The following is a 24,214-nucleotide window of genomic DNA, read 5'->3' as shown; positions in this document are numbered from 1 at the left end:
GTTGGATTTTTCTTTAGCAGGCAGAACTGAAAAGTAAACCTCTCCACTGTGTCTTCCCCGAACTGATTAAACCACCAGATTATATTTTACACAGCACTCTTTCTCCCATACAGTGTGATAAAGAGACTATAGCATGGTGCAGCAGCATAAACACACTCGCTCTCGGGCATCCTTTATGAGGGCATAACTGTAACTGTATTCTTGTTTTCCCATCTCGACCATTATGGTAAATGTTTACCTCTTGCTGTACTTTCCCCTGAGGCAGCTTAGATTTCCCAGGTCTGGTGTCGTGAGGCTCGGAGCCCCGGCTGGGCCGAGGCGCGTGCTGCCTGTGCATCTATCTGTTTGTGTTTTTGTTAAACATTTAGCTCTCAGACGGAGCAAAGATAATCAGTGGCACCCTGCAGTTTCAGTCTAAAGGTTGCATGTTTCACATTTATTAAAGGAATTTTTTAACGGCAGCTGTTTCCAGCTGAACCGTGAATACAAATGTCGGTAAATGCTTAGTTTAATGAGACAGAAAAAAGCAAAGAAGATGCATTACTGGATTCTGATTGGCTTGCAGCACAATCGAAGTGAGAAAGGTTATAGCTGGTGTAAAGGTACTGCAGATAAAAGCAGTGTGGATGAATAGAGGTTCTTTAGATACTCGGCTGTTTTCACATAATGTCATAGTTCTGGACCCGTGTCCAATCAGTTAATCACTCTCCCCAGTGTAAATACTCCCCTGGTTCCTCTACTCAGGTTTCAGTTTTCAACCTCGCAAGCAATTTCTAGTCTTTCCAGGCTTTTTTAGTCTCAAGGATTGTTTTCTGTCATAGACTGGGCATTTCTCACATTTCTCTCGCTTACTCACAGACCGACCTCGACCAGAAATATTAAACTTACACATACCTGCTGTTTCCACGTGCCAATTTAAAAACATTCGACACATTATTCATCAGTCAGACGACGGCCTTTTCACCCTGATTTTATTAGTGCAAAGATTTTACGGTTTATTTTTTAAGTCTGTCTGTATTCTGGTCTTAGATATGAAGAAGGCCAAAGGCCACTTTTGGTTGCTTTAAGGCAGGGTTGTCAAACATAAGGCCTGGGGCCCAGAAATGCTTTGGCAAAGACTAATCTGGCCCATTCGATAGCTTTGGAATATGTGGACGGGATAGATTTGGGATTTTTAACTATGTTTTAATAAGTTTTACAGCTTTTTCTCCTGATTAAGACTTTTTCTGCTGCCGTTCACAAAAGTAATTAAGTGACAGATAAATAATTAAATGACAGAAAAGTTCCTGTCTTGGGTCCAGATTGAAAAAGACAACAACTATTTCCTCTTTTTTATTTACTACAACATTTCTTCAACATGTAGAAAAACTGAAACTTCTTTTTCTTATATTAAGACATCTCATTAATTTTAAATGTGTAGTTTTACTTCTTTACAGTGACAGAAAGGAGCGTTTCACTAGTCTGGCCCATTCAAGATTAAATTGAGCTGCATGTGGCCCATGAAATAAAAAGAGTTTTACACCCCTGCTTTAGGGAATTATAAAATTTTCCATTTTTGGTGGGAAATTTTAAGTGACTCAGCTGGTCTAATAACATAATAGATGTATAAAATATGAAAATAACAGTCATTATAACAGTCATTTCATTGTTCTGTTCATAATAATCAGTGAAATAGATTTTTTTAAAATCTAGAACGTTAATGCGATGAATAAAAACTCGAGTGTGGTCTCTACTGATACGGCTGCTTGGCGATCCACACATGAGATTATGTCTTTAAACATGCTGATTAGCCATAAGTATCAAACCACTCACAGGGCAGGTGAATAACATTGATTACCTGATTACAGTGTAATAGGAACCCAACCTGTCAGCCTCAGCTACCCCCTCTCATTTCTGCAGTGTATCATAGTTATTAGGAGTTCAATAAATCCCAGCTCTGTTTACATATTTCCAAACCTTTTTAGAAGCATAACTACAGCAAAGTGGTGCATTGCTGTGTAACTGTTTGGTCAAAACTGTATGTTAGTCAATTACAAACATGAAACTTTAATATTTATAAGCTTGTTTTTGTAATATTATCCCACTGGGCTCGAGTCTCTGTGTTGCAGACATGTCCTGATCTCTTTCAGAGCTTGTCATCGCACTAAGAACTTTATAAACCTGCATCTTAACAGGGGAACTGATTGATTATCCTTCATACAGCTCGTTTGCTGTTTAACCATCTGCAGGATCCTCTCACAGGTATGATTCAGACTGAACTCTGATACTAATGGTGTGTTTTTTTTCTGTATCTCTCCCTCTCTTCCTTCTATGTCACCCCAGGAGCTTGTATCTATGAAGGAGCGCTGCATGCGGTAGGTACACCAACTCCTTTTGTACTCTCCTACCTCTTGCCTAGCACCGCTTTAAATCTCCGTCCCTACTGTTCACAGAATCTGTTGTGTTTATATGGCTTAATGGGTCTTAGCTCAGGCATTATTCACTGGAGACTTGAGCAGGTTGGTGTGACTGACGTTTGAAGCTCTTACCTGTGTGTGTGTATTCGAGGATAGGCGGTAAGAGGTATTATCGGTAGGAGTTGCTGCGCATCCTCTGTCGTTTGAGAAGTAGCTAAGAAGATGTGTCTCATCAATAATGCATAGAAGATCCTGGCTTTGTGTTTGATAATGGCGATGAAAGAGCGCGATGCAGGGTCACTAGCAAAGATGAGCTGCTGTCTCCTGCTGTGCTGCCAATTGAAGGTTAGGCTGTTCTAAAAAAAAAGTTTAAAAGAAGTTTATGATGAGCTTTGCTCTTGTGGTTCTGCTGGGTATTGGCTAACATCCAGCGCTTCGCTCTGAGGTGTGCTTCTGCTTTATATTCTTTAAACCCGGCTGCTGGTTACTCATATCTTTGCTTGAGAGTTATTTTAATGTTTAAAGTTGTCGTGTTTGGCTAGAGGCATCGGCAGATGAGGAGTGGTTTTGTTCCTCTGTGCAGGCAGCCGGGGGTTGCCCACAGATGTAATTTATATGATTATAAACTCAGACCAGCCTATTAACTTTTCCCCTTACACCACACGGGTGCACTCTTCTGATTTCAGTCTGTCTGCTTTATTCTGGGACCAGGTATTGATGAGTTCTTCACACTGAGACGCAGTGGGAAAAGTGGGTGATGTTGGGTGATGACTTTTGCAAGAGAGAACCATGGCGGTAAATCTAATAGACTCCAAAGAGCCAATCAACAGCTAAATTCTGAAACATATGGGCCAATCATGTTGCTTTACTAGCAACGAGGTTGTTGTACCTGTGTGGCAGCAGAGGTATCTGCTCATTATGATAGTAGAGATGTAAGTAAGTGTATGATGTTTGTTGGATAGCCATAGCCATAATGTGCATTTGTGTAATCCCATGAGCAGAAATGTTGATTGTTTACTTTTTCAGTCCCAGTAAGCACTTGGAATGGAAGCTGTGGCTCTCACCCCGATATGATAGATAGAGATTTAGTCTGGTTAATTCCAGATAACTGCAAACCTTTGTCAAGTTGCTGAGCTGCAGGAGTTGCTTCTGGTTTGGCAAGTTAGTGCTCGAACTGGTGTTGGTTAAGATCAGGGTTCTTGCAGGTTCGTTCTTGGGCTTCCGCACCATATTTCATGTTAAAAAGGATGAGGACAAACATAAAGTGGACATACGTTGCAGTTTTTAAAGCTTATTTCAGTCAGAATCATGAAAAATAAAGTTTCTTTTTTATCTGTATGGCTCTATTGTGGGACCTCCGTGACCTTTCTTGAACGTAAACGCAAAGCCCAGCGAGGGCAGAGCAGCAACAAGATTAGCATTACTGAACAGAGTAAGCATCAATAACAACAAACACTGCAGTGATTAAATCTGATAAAGAATAAATGATGATCTGGGCTGGAGGTGGGTTGCAAAGCAGCTTGCAGATACTCAGCAAGAGGCTTTGGCTATCAGCTAATGTGGACTGGCACTAAAATCAGCACTAACACTGTCCACATTAGCTTTAGGAGTTCCCTTCATGGGGGTTAGACGGTGGAATACATTTGACTGTATCTTCTATGTCATAATATATATGTAGAGATAGTGGGTGGAGTCAAAAGACCATTTTTTGATCTGACTACATTTCGCTAATGCTTTTTCAAATGTTTAATGTCGTTATCTTTCTTTGTTTAATGTCTGTCTTTCAGCTGTCTGTTGAATGCAGCTGCATAAAAACAATTATCATGAAATGTGCACAGTGAAAATACACATATTAAGCCAAAACAGGTGTAACAGGCCAACAAGGGCCAAACCATTAAAACAGGAATCACTCAACAGGCTGGCAAAGGACGGCCAGCACCTGAGGCAGGGGTGGTCATAATGCTTTGCCTCATCAGAATACACTTTTCTTTGAAGATTTTATATATTTAATAAAAACCCTGATTTGTTTTTTTCCTGTGAGTTACACGATTTTAACCTTGGCTGAAAGAGCCGCGAGTCTTTAAAGAAATTTGTCAGCCAGGTTTAAGTGAAGACTTCTGAGGGTCTACATGATGTTTCTAATGCGTTTCCTTCCCGAGGCTTCTTAAAGAAAGAAAAGCTGACCTGTTAAAGTCATTCATTATTAGCACAGCTTGCACTTTGAAACGATTCAGCCTTAACATATCTTTTTCTCCTTTTAGCAGTTGAACCTGAGGAAAAACAAAAGAAAAGAAGGAAATTTGGTGCTGTGCACTTTGTGTCTTGCAGCAAATGGTAAACTCTCTTAAAAAGCCTTAAACAAGGGTCTCAGCAGTAGAGTTGCGGTTCCCAGGTAGACTAATGATGAGCTCCTGCTTCTTTCCTGCTGTGTCATCAGTGTAATTACAGCAAAGCTCAGAGCAGCAAGCTGTAACATACCTGCAATCCTGTAAATGCACACAAACACATCCTGTCCCCTGTGTTACTTTTCCCTCCGCTTTGAAGGAGGGGAATGTTTGCAGCAGGGCCGTAAAGACAGGGATTGCTCAGTTAGTGTTTTAGGAGGGAAAAGGGGGGAGGAGGAGTGAGGGTGGAACAGAGGGGGAAAAAGATGAGGGCAGAGAGACGGGAGGGACGTCCCAGCATGTTCGAACGCAGCTGGGAAAAGGCCCTCCTGGAGTTCAAAGTAAGTGGCGGCCCCTCAACACCTGGAGTGGGGGGCCCATAGATACAAATGTGCAAAAGAAACACGCGGATTAAAGTGCAGGTCTCGGTAAAAGCCTGCAGGGCCTTCTGTGTGTTTGGTTCTGTGGTGAAAATAATCACAAGTCCTCGGTGTGCTCTTTCTTCTTTTTCCAGACTTTAATTTCTTTATTTGATTTGGTTTAGCGATCGGCTTGATTTATGCCAATAATAACTCTGTCAGTGCCTGAACAAAGATCATTCTGATCACTCGTCACAACTAAATTAAAAAAGACATAGAGGCGTGATTATAAATATAAATAAATATGAGCTGACAGGCATTTTAAACCACAGACCTATTTCATATCAGGTCAGTGAGCCAGTTTTCCCATATCTTTCTCAGCGACTTCCTGCAGCTATTTTCAGCGCTTTAGCGATTTCATGGTTAAAGTCATACGTTTGACATAAGTTTGACAAACACAGCAGTTTTATTTTTTACAACTTGTGCTCACACGTTTCATTTACCCTCTCTGGCCTGCTCAAATACACAAGGTTTTACTCACGCTGTGTGGTTTGATTGATCAGTCAAACATGAGTTAATGTTTTTCCTACGTACGAGCATTTTTTATACATTTCAGGAAAAGTGTCACAGTTGGCATCACTGCATGAAAAACTGGATTTCCAGCCACATGAACTGCCATGAACCTCACTGTTTCAGTAAAGAAAAGTGAAGACTTTTATTAGTAGTAGTAAAAGTACTGCATTTACTAAGGGCTTTGACATCCAGTATGCATGTGTTCATATTGTTATCATCATATAGTTTAACTGTCATCAGGGACATGAATGATTATCAGGAAACTAAAACGTTTAAAAGGAACGTGTCGGCTCTGAATCAGCGCTTTATTAAAACTCTAAGATTCCAGGAAATGAACTTATCTGATTTCCACAGTCAGAGTCGCAGACATAGATTACAGGACATGGTCTTCCCTTGCTGGAGTCCTCTTAGTGAGCCATGATTTCAAGGTCTACAGGTCTACATGTAACTGGGTTTCTAAAAGGATTTTCAGACGTTTGCATCTGCATACCAAAGCGTTTTCACACAAATCTCAGTGATACTTGGATAAATGTCAAGGGACACTCCTCTTAATCTTTGAATTCAGGTGTTTTCAGTCTCATTGCCATATGGTATAAAATGAAGCACCTCGCGGCTAGGTGCTTGACTGAATTTGTGGAAGCATTCACAGAACCACAGCACTAAACTGCAGAGCACCATGTGCCGTAAAAGTTGCCAGCTCTCTGCTGACTGAGTGTCTGCAGAGCTTCATGACATGGGTCTCAACGGCTAAGCAGCTCCTGTAGGTGTAATGCATGGGTTCAGATAGCGCGTACAAAAGATGAACTATGCTTTCTAAAAGCAAAGTTCTTTGAAGCTGCATTCTTGCTAATGGCCAGCAGGGGTCGACTTCTCTGATGTTGTGATTTATTCATAAAAGGTTTTCGAATAAATTCATGGTCTCAGTTGCTGGGTCCAAGTATTCATGAATACAGTAGTATACTTTATGTAAGTTAACGTCCCTATTAGAGTAAAAAAGGTAAAGATAAAAGGGCATGGTTTAAAGTGTCCTTTACAAGTTGCTAAGATATGAACGTGCACTGTTTCACATATTCAGAGACCTCACTAACTAACTGGTGCTGTTCCTGTCTTTTATATACAGTTTATGTCTGCATGTTTTTTGATTTAGAAGAGAAGGACATTTGGACACACAGATGGCTGGGGAGATTCGGACAATATGGTCTGTCTATTTTACATCAAAGATGGATTTAAAATTGTCTTTTGACAGCAGCCATCTGGGAAATCAGAACAAGTAACCGTTCAGACAGCCGGCAGCAAACTGTCTGATCTTCCAACAGCCAATGTGTGAAATAACAATTAGTGTTCGGGAGGCATCACTGTGAGCACTGCTGTAGAAATACTTACTGTTTTTCTGACTTGTTCTTCAGTATTAATATTCAATGTTAATAAAGGCCTTACAAGTTCTAATTTTCCCACATGTAAGAGTCGAATTCTCGTGGTAGAAGTTTTCCCGTGATCAAACTTTGCCATTGTTTGGATTTCTTCACTGACTGAATCACAATCAGTGTCTCTGCTGCAGCCCTGGAGGTTGTAGAGCATCCTGAACAGTCTGCAGAAAGACCTTCAGCGGTGCCATCACCCTGAGGAAATCCTGAATATCCCAAACTTGCAGCTCATACCAGCCTGAACGCTTACAGCATTTTCTCAACATGGCTGCCGGCGGAGAAAGAGCCTCTTTATTTAATTGATTCATTTAAATGTTTTTAAACTGAATACATTTTTGACTGTCACCTCTGTTTCACTCTCTGGCCTTTCTAAATAAAGTGTCTTTATTTTTTATTATTAGTCTTTTGATTTTATTATAAATTATGTATTTTGTTTCTTTTGCTTGTTTTGAGTGCCCAGAAGTCCTAAACCCAACAATGTCTTTACATAACTTACACATTTTTGTTTTTAAGGGAAGGAAAGGCAGCAAGTCCTCATATCTCCAATCTAGAACCAACATTTTTAGATGTTTTTCCCAATATATGACTAGTTATTTTAGTTGCTGAGTATTGTTTACCATTGGTTTAAGTACTAGAACTCAGCAAAACTGAAGCATAAGCTTCTTGAGTGTCTGTACGACACTGTAATAATGTAATAATCCATTACAGTGGTCTAAAGGCACCAGTGCTGTAAAGTTAAGCATTTTAAGTTTGAGGGGATTGAGACACTTTAGAGCCTCTTGTGGCAGTTAGATGAACTGCAGTTTTCTTTTCATGCATGTTCAAATCTGTTAAGATCCACTTTAAAGGAGTAACAGGAAAAAAACAAACAAAAACAAAACAAAAAAAACCTCAGGCAATGTGACTCCATCTTTTATGTACAGTTTATGGTTAAAATTTAATTTTATCAAACCAGAACAGAAAGGTTTGCAGTATTTATCATCTTACCTCATGTTCTTACTTTTCTGTGGAGTAAAGAAAGCGTAATTTCTCTGAAATATGTAGTGACAGAAAAATAGAAAGCATTTGTTCCTAAACAATCAAATTCTTCTGTCGGCGGGAGTTCAGGTTTCTCAGTCACCCTCAGGCGGTACAGTACAAAGCTGAGGGGATTGTGGGTAACGTGTAGTACATGTGTCCTGACAGATTCATGCTTCGCACTTATTGCAGCGGTGCAGTGTGCCACCGGGCCTGACGTGCCGCTGAAAAAGAGTTTAAAGCCTGCAGTGAAGGACAGCGAGCCTCCACAACATGCAGCACCATGTCCAAATATATCACTTGCCCCTCAAGGCTTGAATTCCTGGCATTGCAAGTCACCCGTCCGCAAGGAATCAAAATATAGGGCACCTCAAGAATAGCGCTACCAGGACAGAGGTCTGAGCTGTATGTTTACAAAGAAGCAGAGCTGGGATTGACCTAACAATGCCTGTTCCTACCTGTCCTGCACCCCTTCAGCGCTGCATTTTAAAGATGATACATTACAGTAATGTGTCATTTGGAGTGAACTGCTAAATGTGTTTTTAGAAGAATGAAGTTTCTTCCAGTCCTAACTCATTCCATGCATATTTAGACTTTTACTCCAGATTTAATAAGAACTGCTTTGTTATTCCTCTCAGTAGGACTCCAGTAGTTATTTTCCTCAGCTGAGCTTGTGACATGTCCAATTATGCACACGATAATGCACACGCAGAGAGTTCACACCATAGTAAACAATAAAAGGGTAATGAATATTGTTGCTCTGCACTTGGGAAAGCAAATCTTTTGTCTCTTTGAGCTGCTCTGATTTCTCTGCAGCCCCGCAGACGGTTCTTAGAGTCGTCCACGTGTTCGGTGTTTACGTGCAAAACTGACACTGTGATCACTTCCTTTTGTTTGAATTGCTGTAGCCTGTAAATAGCTTTCATGTCTTCATATAAGAACGTGCCGGAGCAAATAATGGTCGACTTTAGAGCAGTTATTGCTTTGAGGGAGCTGCTTGGTGAAATGTGCAGCGTTGAAGACATTCTCACATGCTCAAGGTTTGTGACGTCTCTCTCCTTTTTGGTCTCAGCACTATCTGCTGTTAATTAATGCTTAGATACCCTCATTCTTTATATTAGGTGGTGATGATGGTGTGGATAGTTTGACTCTGCCTTCAAGGGAAGCCATTTGGAACAATTATAAACACTTTTAATTGGACGACATGCTGTTTAAACTCGCTCCACTCAGCCACAGCCTGACCCCGAAACCATGACCACTCACCCCACATCTTTCCCCCCCCCCCCTCTTTTTTTTTTTACATCTGCCAAGTAGATTATGATTATCTGTTTGTTTGTTTGTTTGTTTGTTTGTTTGTTTGTTTGTTTGTTTGTTTGTTTGTTTGTTTGTTTGTTTGTTTGTTTGTTTGTGTGTTTGCTGGTTAGCAGGATTATTCAAAAAGTTATGGGCAGCGTGAGTAATGGGGCTTGGCCCAACTTAGAATAATAATAACTGTGAAGTTTATTTGTAAAGCAAATTGTTTTATTACACACGATATAATGCAATCGGTGAAGAGGAGGAAGAGATCAAAAGAAGATTGAACACCAACGAATCCGTCTCTAAAGATGAATTATAAGATTAATTGGTGTATCAATTTAAATCAGGACACTGAGACTCAACAGCTTGGTTGTCTTTTCGTTCCAGATCTAGATTCAGGAACTTTTGGAAGTGTTCATAACTTCACATCATAACTTTACAAGTCAAATCAAAATAAGAAAAAAATGCCATGGTGCTGGTTTCCCATCTCAGACTGTTGTTGTTTGTTTCCAGTTTAGTTTCAGTAGTGATAAATTACCCCTGCTATAGCTGTTAAATAGATTTAATCTCAGTCAGTCGGTCCTTCTTCTTCTACTTCTATCAGCTGCTCCCTTCAGGGGTCGCCACAGTGGGTCATCTGCCACCATCTCACCCTATCCCAGCATCCTCCTCTGTCACACCAGCCCTCCTTCACTACATCCATGAATCTTCAATTCAACATCCATTGTCAAATATATAATAATAATGGATTGGATTTATATAGCGCTTTTCAAGGCACCCAAAGCGCTTTACAATGCCACTATTCATTCACTCTCACTCTCACACACTGGTGGAAGCAGCTACGGTTGTAGCCACAGCTGCCCTGGGGCAGACCGACAGAAGCGAGGCTGCCATATCGCGCCATCGGCCCCTCTGGCCATCACCAGTAGGCGGTAGGGTAAAGTGTCTTGCCCAAGGACACAACGACCAGGACAGAGAGCATCGAGAGGATCGAACCGGCGACCTTCCGGTTACAGATACGCTTCCCAACCCCCTGAGCCACGGTCGCCATATCCACCATCCCTCCTCCCTAACCCCATATCAGCCTTCCCTCTTTAACTTTGTCTCCAAAGCTGGTGCAGACTCTGCGCTGTTGCTATAGTCAACAGATTGTGGAGCACTGATATAGAGCGATGGTTAAATATTGAAGCATCCTGATGAATAGTTTAAACAGACTCACACGAGCCAATCAGAAAGAAGAATTTTGTAAATATGTTTGAATAACATTTAAAGCATACGAATGATCAACGCCATTAATGTTGCTTTTTAAGGGTGTGCGAGGCAGGTAGTTGATGACATTGTGGACCTTTTGAATCTGAGTAGCCCTCATCACTTTTCCTCACACGGCCTCCCCTCTGAAGTAAAACTCCGTATATAATTTTCCCGCAGTGGAAATGCATCACAGCTTTCGACGTGTGTGCAGCTCTCCAACGTGATCTCTCAGGAAAATAGTTTTGCACAAGACTTCCAGTCACCGTCAGAAAAACAATCTCAGCAGTATGTCTGATCGCCGCTGCTGCCCGACACGCTTCACAACTCGAGTTTGATGAGCCTGACTGTAAAAAAAATTAAAAATAAAACTAGCTAGAAAAACTTCATCTCCAACTCGAATTAAAACAGTTCAGTGAAGGCAAATACAAGAAGCTCTTTTAAAGGAGAGAGAGAGACGTCTGTGCCGAGGTGTAATATCCTCATCACGGATGTTCATAACCATCAGCGCAGTTCCCCGTAGGGTTCAGTGGTGAAAAATGATATTAAAAGAAGTAAGAGGATCTGACTGCTGTTAGACGAATATGTATATCGAGGTAAACTGTCTTCTTCAAGGCTCCTTTGTGGATTAATGCAGAAGCTGAAGTGATATTTCCTCACTGACCACAGGACCACTGCTGTTCTCCATACAGGGCTCTAAACCACCCATGTGATCGAATCAAATCAGACCTCATTTCTGTACACCCCCTGAGTGATGAGACATTCACCCCAGGCGCACATCACGGCTGCAGGAGTGAGCCAAGAGCAGAAAAACAGAAAATACTGAAATGCCAAAAGCAGATATGAAAGTGAAAACAGGATGAGGGCTTGGGCAGAAGAAGCTCGATTTGAAAGGTGACAGTCTGCGACAAAAACAAAGTCAGAGAATGTGCAAAATCTGACAGCAGCAACCCGACTTCACTTTACTCGCATGAGACAGAAAGTCGGAGTCAGCAATTTCTTCTTCTAAGCGTGTTAAGAAATCCTGGGCTGGTGGGGTCACCTGAAACCAGCAGAGGAAACATCGACTGGAAAGCTAAACTGAATGAATATTGCAGTATTTCTGGCTCCTGAGTGGTTTATGGGCATCTTTGTCACCAACAGTCTGATTACTGTTTACAGGAAAACCCAACTTGATTTGAAGCAGACAAAATATGATAATTTTTATCCATTTTATTATTGTTGGGCTTTACTAGAGTAGCTTTGCATGATTCACAATTCAGAATAATCCTTATTTATCTTACACTGGGTCTTGGTACAGCCCTTCAGCTCATCTTCTCTCTGGACAAAGCTGTTTTATCTCCTCTCTCTCTCATAACAACCTTGTTACCAGCTGCCATTTGTGAGGTGAGATGACCATATTATAAATATCTGCTATGACATCATACGAATCCAAAAAGGAGAACGAAATACAGGAAATCGAGCATTTGGAGCAGTCTGAAACATGAGATTGTAACTTATAAGATTTACACAAATTTAACTAAACTGTTGAAAACAGTAACTATATAATAGAAAATAATGAAAAGCATACTAGGTTCCACTTAAGACGTCTGAAGTGTTAGTTTTGTTGGCGTTTTCTTGATGATAACGCGTGATCATAAAGGATGAAGGCAACATTATAATTAAACCTTTGTTATTATTAGAACAACACGTCCATTAGCTGTTACTGAAGGTGTTTTAACAGTCTTTAAATATTCAAAGGTGGGTGAAAAATATAGATATTCTCTTTGAGAAAGGACTGAGCTGACTAATTTAAGAAAACTAGGAACTGTAACTTTTTGGTATGCAGTTAAATCACAGCTAGAAGGTAATTTTATTATTTTATAGGCCAATTACTGTGATCCACAACATGTTTTTTTCTGTTAAAAATGCTGCAGCGCTATCTTGAACTATCAGTTCATTACGGTTACTCTTCATTGCGCTGATGCAGTTCCCAAAGCAGTTAAGGCCATCTTATAGGAAAGACTCACCTGTGCAAAACATCACAAACAACAAAAACCTTTTTGTCACAATATACAAAGTTTGACAGTGACTTCAAGTCTGTGACAAAACAATAAATACCTTTCAGTCAAGACTTAAATGCTAAATGATTTTACACTTTTCTCAAAACTGCACTGACTGACTGCAAAGAAATGTGTCCTGTTGAACTGGAGCACGCACACGGCCCCATCTAAGACTCAATGGCAGCAGACGTACTGGAATATGTGTGAGTAGACTTCCTAACATGCACGTTACATAGTAGGGACAACAGGTTTCATAAAATATGGGACTCATTTATGGTGTACGCCGGTTTGGATATTTCTGCTATTTTCTCACAGGCCCTGGTATAATATAAGCATGCCACTGAGTATTGCTAACTCTATCTCATAATCAAAGTATCTGGATTTTCTATTTATTTACTTGTATTCTTAAGCCAGGTTCTCTGTTTTCAATTCAATTCAGTTTTATTTATATAGCGCCAAATCACAACAACAGTTGCCTCAAGGTGCTTTATATTGTAAGCTAGACCCTACAATAATACATACAGAGAAAAACCCAACAATTATATCACCCCCTATGAGCAAGCACTTTGGCGACAGTGGGAAGGAAAAACTCCCTTTTAACAGGAAGAAACCTCCGGCAGAACCAGGCTCAGGGAGGGGCGGGGCTTTTGTCTGTTTTGTTCTGTTCTGTTGTTTTTGTTTTGTTTAATGCTGTTGTTATTGTAAAAGTTTAAAACTCAATAAATACATCAAGGAAAAAAAACTGCACTGACTTTGAAAGCCACCTCACGTTTCATTTTTGTCTTCAGACATAAATGAAATGTGAAGGATTTATTTGAAACCTTTACACAATATAACTGTTGACAATGAGAAAACAGTGAAACTGTATGCATCAGAAAGCAAAGAGATATATATAAACTTAGAACAGCACCAAGTATAGCACAGTAAAGTCACACTACACACAGACACACACTCTCTCAGGTGGGACATCATTATAGCCAGTATCCGTTGCTTCCTTTAGATGTATCAGATCACGAGGCTGTCGGTTTTACCCCTTCCTCCTCCAAGCAGAGAAGAATTCCTCAGTTGGGTCGACAAATGATGACTGTGGAGTCACGAACACCGTGTCTGGAGGTGGAAACTTTACCAACTTTATCACATGAAGCGAGGGCATTGTAGAGCGCTATGCAGGACCCAGCATGTTCAGCAACAGCAGCACCCATTGTTTTCCCTGACATATTGACCGTGGCTCTGACTGATGATACTCCTGCCACATCTCCTTACATGTGTGTCATCTCACGCAACTCAACTCAAAAGTCTGTAAAATCCAAAAGGCTTCACATTATAAACATCTGCGTGTAGCTTAGAGAAAAGAGAAAACTTCTCACCTTTGTTGGTATTTCCCTGGTGTCACATTCTGCATTTTAACTACCCTGAAGACGAGCTCCTCTACTGGAGTCTGTATTATTGTTATGGATCCAGTCTCACATGAGTTTTATTCTCAACCTTTAAGTTATTGATTTGTGTTTCCTTTTGTTTTTGTTCCTCAACACAAATTTCCCAACATTATTTTGTGTTCCTGAACACAACATTTCACCTCTCTGCTCTGATGTGTACTGATGTGCCCATGTATACAAAAAACATATATTTGGCTCGTTAAGAAGTTAAAAGTGTGATGATCGAGCTAATAGTTTGTTACCATACACCTCATTTGTTACCATTGTTTGTTTTTTTTAATTAAAATAGTAACAGTGACTTAGTTGGGTTTAGAAAATGACAACGGTTTAAGTTAAAATGTAACCTTTGGCACATCTTTTAAAACTTTGTCTTCTTGACTGCCAAGGTGACGCATCTGACAATTCGTGTCCTCGAACACACAAAAAATATATTGTATTTTCATAACTGTTACTCAAAGTGACGTGAAACTGGGCTGATTGAGTGGGTTCCTTGCTAACCCTTAAATTTCTTCTGTATCACATTAAACTTTGAAATCCTAAATACAAAAAGCACAAATGGACAAACAACAGTTTTGTAATGTAAAGATGCAAAGATCGGTATGTTACTGCAAAGCATTTTGAATATCTACACCAATTTACGACAGGTTTTGAACTTTCCTTAAGAAAAAAATGTAAATCATCACAAGCGTTCTTCATAAACAAACACAGCTAGTATCAAATGGCTGCTTTTTTGGCATCTGTTAGGTGATTTTCTGGTGGCATGAATAACAGATGCAGCGCTCACACTGCATATTAATGTTTTATATTTGATCTTGTGTCAACATGAACTTTATGAAGCTTGTTGAAGCTTCATAAACACTGCATTGTCTGCCAAGTTTTTCCTGCAGTAGGAGTTTATTGTAATGTCGTGTTTCTGTTTTAAAAAGACGGGCTTCCTTTTCGTTTTCCAGAATATTTAAATCGGTTCAATCAGTGACGACTCATCCGTTTGGGTTTGGTGCTCAGCATAAACATCACATAAAGTTCAGTCTGGGACATGCTGTGCTGCACTTTCTGTCACTGCCACTGTTGAGTGGATAAAGCCTCGCGTTGACTGCAGCGAGTTTTTCTTTACCTACTCGGCTTACTGAGGAGTTCTGTTAGATTGTGAATGCTGATTTATCCAAATTAAACCTCGCTCACACTGCGCCTCGCTGTTTATCCCTTTGAGAGGTTTTTCCTGCTCCTGTGATGTGTGAAGTTCCGAACATAATGAGACGAGCGCCGGCCGCACTGATGTCAGGAGAATAGGCGCTTTTCAGAAGTACTGTGGCCCAGGACACAGAAATAGATTATCTGAGGACTTGCCATTCGTGGCTGTACCACATCTGAATTATTAAGTGGCCCGAGGCTGTGAGGTGCCTACACTGGCTGCTCTTTTCATGATGCTTTTAAAGTTAAACTGCTTCTTGCATTTTGAATTCCTGTGTATATTTTTGAGCCAGAGCAGCAGTTCCCCATTTGTTTTGCTCAATGGGAAATCTATATACAGCAATACGTCCATCACTGAGATTGGTTTGGATTGCGTAGAGGCATTAAAGTTTCAAGGATACTCTAGAGTTACTCGGTAAGGCGCTACAGGTTACAGTGGTTTAAATCTTAAAGTGTAACATCCAGGAGAGGAAATGGCACTTCGTTTTTTTCAGTTCATTTTATCCTTACTGCTTGCTAAACAGATTTCTTTAGGTGTGAATTCATTTGTTTTTATGTTTGTGGTGCAGGCAGGGAAAAAACAAACTTTTTCTAAAAACGATCTGCATCTTCAGACATCCGTGACTGTAAAGACAAAAACATGAAAACTTTGAGCACTGGAAGATTTTTCAAGGTTAATCTTTGCTTTAATTTCCACCTGAGCAACGACGGCAAGAACTAACATAACATACAGGACGAGCCAAACTACAAATGTGCAAGGACCACCTTGTAATATGGTATTTTTAATGATGGATCATGGTTGTATTGTCTTGCTCCATAAGGAGAGTTCCCTACCAGGACTCCTTGAAGTATATTAAAGTCCTTCTAAGTATATTTGATTACTCATTTTGGCATCTGTCTGCAAGAATAAAGCAATCTCACGACGACAGCAGTCTTTGTCCGGCTCTGAAGCGCTGCTGTGAGCTGGAGGGTCACTTTAACCAGAACCTGCAGCAGGTGGAGAGTTGTTGCGTCTGTGTCAGTGCCAAGCACACTGTTATTGTTACTGCTAGCTACTCTCCAAGACAGAGCCTGGGGGAGGTAGCTGATTATTGCAGGCCAACTTTTATTTGCAAGTGGTTTGATTTGATGAGTCTGTGAACAGACGCACAAGTTCATGGTCACACAAACCTTTGTGTGTTGCATTGTTTGTATGATGTGTCCTCTAGTTGTATCGAGTCTGTACTGAGGATGTAAAGTAGAAAGAAATTGTGGAAGGAATACATTGTTGTGGTGCACATATATCAAACTTAATGTAATAAATAAACGTATTAAACTTGTGCCAAGTGGCTGTAATAAACTTATAGGACTGCTCAAAGCTCACAGTCTGTGCCTGAAGGCTATGTAAGGATGGAAAACAGTCGTGTTTCTCCCCGAGGCTTTGTCAGTCCAGGCATGTCTCTTCATGTACAGGTAAGATGTGAGATCGGGGAAGTCCAGCTTGAGTAATATAAATGGTACAGGTATTGTAGCTCAGTGTGGAACTGTAACTGGGGGGCCAGTGCAGTTTGTTGTGGATTATGCTGTAGTTGCTTAGCTGGATGACATTGGAGTTTTTTCTTGTTTTTTCCCAGCACTCTGTGTGACGGAGCCTTGGCTGTGAGATGAATGATGAGACATTTTTCTTTAGAGCATTACTAATATAGAACACGTTACCTTGAAAGGTGATTGATGTGGGTGACTGAAGGAAAAAAGAAGTTTGGTTTATATACTACAAGAAGGTTTCAGTTGACCAAAAGGACTGATCATTTTATCAAAAACTTTATTGTTCCATGTTTCATGCAACAGAGGCCTCTCGCATGGCTCTAAACCTTGGTTTGAGACCCTCTGCTTGACGCTATCCCATGCCTCAGCGCTGCCGCTGGGCCTAAATGAGAGCTCGCCATGCTTTCTCGCCTGGAACTAAGCCTTTTTTCCCCACCAGTTCTTTGCAGACATGCAGAGCTATGGAGGACTGCACTGAAGTGGTACAACCTTTGGCAAACACCCAATTGGTGGGCTAATGGGCAAACAAACAAGCTAGCCTCTCCCCTTTGTGGTCAATCCTCCCCCACCCCTGACCTCTCCGACCCTCCGGGCCATCCGGTGCCGGCTGTGACAGTGTCATCGCTGAAGGTCTGGGAGGTTGTCGGTCTTTTGTTTCTCACTTCATTCAGAGCTTTTAATTCCCAGCTCACCATTCAAGCCAGTGTGCCTCTTATCTGTAAATACCAGCATGCAGCCCCCCCACATGCCTCAGTTTGTCTTTCTTGCTCTGCTTTTCTTTCCGTCTGTGCCCGCAGGCTCTTGGAGCTACAAGTGTTTAGACAGAGAAGAGTTAAATTCAACCCCGCTTTTGTCCCTGTTGGCTCTGATGGCCGTGTTCACACATGCAGCAGATCCCAAAACAAGGCTCATTCTTTCAACTTTATCCCTACTTTTCCCTCCTGTATCTGTCCATGAATACTGGTTGGAAGAATGAGAACATCCAAATAGAGAACTGCTTAGAGACTACTTAAGCACTATTGTTTGCAATGCAAAGCTTTAAAAAGCTGAGAGTTGAGAGCTAAGTGGGATTTTTTTTCCATTACATTACAGAACATTTTTATTTATTCTGTTTAAAAAGTAAATTATGAGTAATCATTCATTCTGTGAGGTCTTTGTCGAGATGCGCTATTGGAAAAATTAGAATCCAACATTGTTTGTTTTCTGAAGGACAAAATGTGTAAAATCTGTAAAAATAAACCAAAAGCTAATCAAAAATACAAATTAAGCTTTGAAGTCTTGGTGTTGTTTTGTGACGCCTGCTGACCTCACATTCAGGGTTTTTTAAGGACTCCGTATAAAGAAATGGTGATGATGAATGGGCTTTTGGCACCTTGCAGTTTTAAGTGGTTGAAGTGACTGGTGGGCTCTCCATCTTCAGCATCTGCTGCTGAAGTGCCATTAAGCCTGGCAGTGAATCTATAGCAAGCGGTCCAGCCTCTTCTTCGTCCACTCTGTGCTTTCAGGCAGGATCATCATCTGCTGTCAGTGATTCACGGTCAGTCCTGTCTTCCTCCTCCCCTCCTCGTTGGAACTATTTTTCCTAGGAAGTCAATCACTGGTCAACCACATTTTCCCTTGGGCTCGTATGGATTATTGATGAAGCAGGTGGAGCGAAACCAGACAGACTTCAGGTAGAGTGAGGCGTTAAAGAGGTTCAGGATGTAGAGAGTCTAATATGAACACTCGGTGTGGAAGCACTTCAGGTTCAGGTTTAGACTGCTAATTGTTGTCCTGATGGATTTATATTTAGCACATCGACAGACTGGTGACCTGCCCAATGTCTCTCGTCCAGGCATGTCAGCTGGGAAAGGCTCCAGCCTCCAGAAGGGGAATGGATAGATGGGTGGATTTCTCTGTTTACAGTGTAAATACAGGGATGATGAATGACATAATAAAGTAATTGAAAACACGAGGATCAAACCACAGGAACCTTTTATAACTCTTGGAGGAAAATTTGCTTTCTTTTTGTGTCAACGCTGTTGGAACTAGGAACTATCAGAGTTCTTAGAACTGTGTTTTTAGTGTCCTTTTAAACTCTCACTTCAAGAGAAGAGCGTTTGTGACAGAATTACAAGATGTGTGTGTGTGTGTGTGTATATATATATATATATATATCTATATCTATATCTATATCTATCTATCTATATCTATATATATCTATCTATATATATCTATATATATATCTATATCTGCAAGATATAAGATGTGATTTTGACTGTGACTGACTCTCTTAATGGAGAGAAATTAAATGAACAGGAACAGGTTTTAGAAGAAAGTAATAGACCACACAGTTGCTCAGCTGAAACAACACCAAAGCGTGTAACAAGTCAGCAGTTGTGGGGTAAATTTGGCACGTGCTGACAATTGGATGACAATTGCGGGCATGAACTACTTGAAGGGGGGACAGGTGGGCCCAAACCATTTAGAAAAATGCCCCCAAGAGCATAACGGCTCAAAAAAGAATGTCTACAAAACTCTATGCACTCGTAGTTTCGTCACCCATCTGTGTCTGACTCATTCACCGTGATTATTCACATGCTCCTGTCCCATAAAATGATCTGGAAAACTTGAAATTCTCACATCAAGCGCTGTGTTTGTAGTGTTAAAGGGCTAAATGTAACATCTGTTTTTAATTGACAGCTGGTGCTACTTTGCAGCCTACTGTGACTCATTTTTGTCGCACTGTGCATGAGAGTGATTTCAAGTCTGAAGTTCGACTATTTTCACGAGTATTAGTATTATTTTTATCTAAACTCGTCCCGCTGCTTGGTAATCAAATCTGTGTTTACCAGTCACACTTGTTTTTCTGATTACTTATTGATAGAATATAAGAGGGACTGCATCAGCTCTTCTTCCTGACATGAATAGATAATCAGATGTCTGTCCTAATCATGCTCACACCTTTTTGCACATGAAAGGCATAAATCTCAGAACGGATGACAAGAAAAGCCTTAGCGAAATATTCCTGAGATTTAAAGCCAAGTGGTTTAATTGTGGCCCGGTCTGTCAAGCAGAATTTTATGAGTACAGCATGATTATCTGTGAGTCTGTGCTCATTACCCTGCACTGTTAACCTTTTACTAAAAGGAGCCCGGTGGAATTGCGGCCCTGCAGATAAAGCCGATGATGACAGGTAGAGATGGATGTTTGCCTCGGGCTAACATGTTGGAAGCCAGACCTGGCTCAGCCCGACGATGACTTCATTTCTCTGTCTTACCTGAAAGCTGCTGCTTCACTCAGCAGAAAACAAAGCCTGTTCCCACTGTGTCTGACCCCGCAGGATGTCGGGATCACTCTACAGATCCCTCTACCAGTGTACAAATCTTGGCTCCTGGCTGCCTGACAGAAAAAAAATGAGGAAATATGAAGATTGGCGAGGAAACGATTTGTCTTTTTCACTTGAAGCTGCAAATAAAATGTGTTTGTGTGTTTATTCGTGGCTGACAAGTAAAGTTGGCATGGTTTCATCTGGATTTTTGCTGACTTTTTCTTCACATCCTCTTGTTTGATGTTATTGAGTTCAGCAGGTCATACTGGCTGGCTTTAAAACAGCATTATTCATTCAGTCAGACGCTATAAGAGGCAATACCCTGTGTTGCATAGTGAGCAGTAACAGGAGATTTGTGGACCTTTAGAATTCAGGATTTTGCCCCATTAACATTAACTACCTATCTAAGGCAAGATCTTGCAATATTGGTGACTCCTGGTTCTAGGTTCACAGCAACATTTAGTCAGTAAATAGTTATTAAAGAAATCCTAAAGACCATTAGTGTTTTTGAAACAACCCAGAACAAATGGTTGTGTTTTTTGGCAAAAGTCAGAGCCCAAGTTCATTTGTGTTTCAGCAACTTTGAATTTTCTTTCATGAAACTAGCTTAAGACAATGTTTCAACTGCTCAAAACAAAAGCAAAACTGGAACCAAAATAAAATGTGTGTTCCCCAACTGGTTGGTGAGCGGTTGTGTCACAGGCGCGTGTGAAGTGGTGAACGAAGGACCCAAATGCAGGCACTGATTTACTGCGAGTGTACTTTATTTACAGGTGGTGACAAAATTAATAAAAGAAGAGATAGTGGGAACCAAGACCTAGAAAACCTAAACTAGGAAAATCTAAGAAACTTAAACCATAACTGGCAAGGAGAAACACAGGATGACACGCAGAGGAACACAGATGGACCAGCAACAAGGACAACAAAGGGCTTAAATACACGCTGGAGAATCAGGGATGGGAGATAGCTGGGAGAAATCGGAGCTGACGAGACAAGGGGAAGCAAAACTACACACACTATACACAGGACAGGGACTATCAAAGTAAAACAGGAAATACAACAGGCACGCACAGACTACACTTAACACGAAGACATCAGATATGTCAGAGACACAGAACAGAAGGAGCTCAAATCTGAACAAGAATTAAACTGAAACATAAGATAATAATCAAACCACTGAGTCCACAGACTCAGGACCATGACAGGTTGCTGCCTGCTGGTAGGGGAAATTGATTGCACAAGGTTGGTGCAGTGAAAACCTCCATCTGCAGTTGCCCAAAGTTTGCATGGAAGATGACGATTTGTCTGGAAACCAATGTTTGCCTTGTAAAATAAAAGTTGTCCCTTAGTGCTGTGACCAACACATTTGAAGGTAAATGTTCTCCACCAGAGTGTTTGGAGACAAGTCAGCCTCTGGAGACTGTGGCAGTCTTTAGGTTTTTAGTGGAATACCCTCTTTGGGCCTCAACAACACACAGTAACCATCCCAAACCTCTCAAACAAACCAGTCAAAATAGTTCAATTTTTAATCAATAGCTGTATAACACCATTAAAGTTATACACAAAATCCTTCTATTATATATTTATGTATACAGCAAAGAGCAAAATACTTTTAGTAGCCTCAGAAAGCCAGTTGTCAGTGACTTTGATACGTTCATGAGAACAATAATGCTGAAAGAGCCTGCTTTCAGACTCTTTCAGCAACACAAACCTTTAACTCCATTTGAAGTGACGTACCCTCTCAGTATCTGTACTTTAGTGCTACCTTGAGGATGGATTAAACACAGAAGCTTTCAGAATACTCTTTGTTTTCATTTTCTCGTGCCTCTTCGAACCTGTACTGTTTTTCAAACAGACAGAAGGAAACATCTCATATTCGGTTGACAGCTTGTAACCCACTGACCTTTTGCATTTCTGTTTCGATAAAGACACCAGGCGCCTCTCTAGCTCGTCTAACTGACCGTTTACTCTCAGGTCTGTTTGAGTGGTCTTTGCCCTTTAGTTAGAAAAGGATCATGCCTCAACTCGTTTTATTACAAGCCAGTCTTACTGACTGAAGGCTTCTCAACCTTTGCTTTGCCTGTGAAAGGAACTTGGTTGAGAGAATAGGAGACCTTGAATCAGTTTCAGTGCTTCCAAGCTTTAGATGCAGCACAAGAACACTTATGAAGCACATACTGTATGACTCCAGCTCGAAGAACCGCTCTATACTCCACGTTTGATTTCCTGTCAGAGCAAGTGTTGACACTGTGTTTAACCCCACAGTTATTGTATTCTCCTGCTGTGAGAAAAAGGAGTGAGGTTGCTAAACATTTAGTTTAAGTGGCTTCATTGCCCCAGTGATGTGATGTGGCTCTTCACATTTTTTTGGGCTGTGAACGGTGACAGATTTTTGCAGCTGCAATAAAAAGGGACATTTTTGTTTCTTTATATTCGACCCTGGAAGATGTCTGCGTGCTGTTTCAACATCTTGCTGTGTAAACATGTCGTTGTTTGTGCTTTTTTGAGCACAACGTGTGAAACACTAGGGATGTGTGTCACAGGTGCATGTTTGAATACGATAACCACGAAGAGCCTAAAAATGTTTGTCTTGGAACCAAAATGTGGGAGGATTTTTGGTAACCTGCTGTGCCACAGAGGGATAGAGTAAACTGTTTCCTCTGAGTCAAATAATGTAATCACAATTAAACCATATGTGTTTGACGCTACACTGTTATGTTTATGTAAGAGCGTGAAACCACTTTTAAATTGTGCCTTTATTCACCACTGTTTCCTCTGTGACGCCATGGGCTGAGTCAGCTGTCCTACTTGTTGACACCCGCTGGGCATCTGGCAACTCTGTCTCTGGTGGGTTGTCAGGGATCTACTGAGGTTTCTACCTCTGTGATACTGCTGTTCAGTGGGGTGTCTGTCATTTAGTACAAACAAAGTCCTATCCGGTTTAAATAAAGGTTTGGTGATTGAATGCATCAAGAAGGTCTCAAACTACAAGCTGAAATATTTATTACTCCACAGAGGCCCAATGGAGAAGTGCTTTTCCTTTATTGGTAAAGATCAGAAAAGCTGTTCATACTCTTTTTAGTTCAACAGCAACATAGAAAACTGCTTGGGACTGTCAGATCTCAGACATCAGTCATGCACACTTGTCGAAGTATTAATTTGCTGCTCTGTTCTGATGTGACCATTCTTTGGTTTGTTTATAGGTGACCCATTATGCTAATTTCGATCTCCAGTGAAACATTTTTATTCAGCTTTGCAGGATTCACACTTCTGAAAGAAGCTATTTTAGCTCCTGTTACTTTAAGGGCACTCGGCCTTCCAGAGAACTCTCTTCTGACTGGCTGCCCCTCAAGAGCAAAAGGTTTGAGGAGTACATGGGTGGGGCTTCTGTGTGCATATTTAAAAGTGCCTGAGATGACCAAATTTGGGAAATCTCCCCCGTATTACATCATACAGAGCAAAGGGTAGAAAAAATGGTCTCAAAGCATTAAGACAAGACTGACCCTGAGCTTTTGAGTCACAGGGTTGTAGGTGGGAAATAAAGCAGTGCAAATACTTAGAAGAGTAGAATTTTCAGGTATCAGTACTTTATTTGAGTAGTTATTTTTCTGGCAACAAAAAGTGTAGTGAGTTGGCGCTTTACTTTCCATTTAAGGAATTTAAGGGGAATTATTATTTTAAGTTACCTTGGGCCTTCAAACATTAAATCAATTTGAAGCTAAACATTAACACATGGCAAGCAATCCTACTCATGTACTGATCACCAGCGGATGTGGCATAAAGAGAGATAAAAGAGGCAAAACCGTGTGCCACACTCAGGGGTTAATGTGGGCCGGTGTTCTGGGAATCTACCTCACAAACCATCCCACCCGTTGTTTCTGCTCACACGCTGCGCATGCGTGTAACACAGACCCCAGATATACATCATTTTTTTAACCCATTGTGAAGATTTCTTATGGTTATGGTTAGTGTTAGGGCTGGGGTTAGGGTTTGTATTAGTCACAAGCAGTGTTG

At 40.8% G+C, this 24,214-nt stretch overlaps 1 protein-coding gene across 1 annotated transcript in view; it reads left to right on the top strand.

Annotated features, from left to right (window-relative positions):
* The window catches only part of fras1 (Fraser extracellular matrix complex subunit 1), a 310,089-nt gene that overhangs the window by 6,061 nt on the left and 279,814 nt on the right, over positions 1-24,214 (top strand). Inside the window, exon 2 of the mRNA XM_026186630.2 lies at positions 2,323-2,354. Coding sequence (XP_026042415.2) covers positions 2,323-2,354 — 32 coding nt within the window. The remainder of the gene's footprint in view (positions 1-2,322; positions 2,355-24,214) is intronic.

Source organism: Astatotilapia calliptera, chromosome 12 (assembly GCF_964374335.1).
Source record: "Astatotilapia calliptera chromosome 12, fAstCal68.1, whole genome shotgun sequence".
Lineage (NCBI taxonomy): Eukaryota > Metazoa > Chordata > Actinopteri > Cichliformes > Cichlidae > Astatotilapia > Astatotilapia calliptera.
The sequence above is the reverse complement of the archived record's forward strand: the minus strand, read 5'-3'. Positions and strand labels throughout refer to the sequence as shown.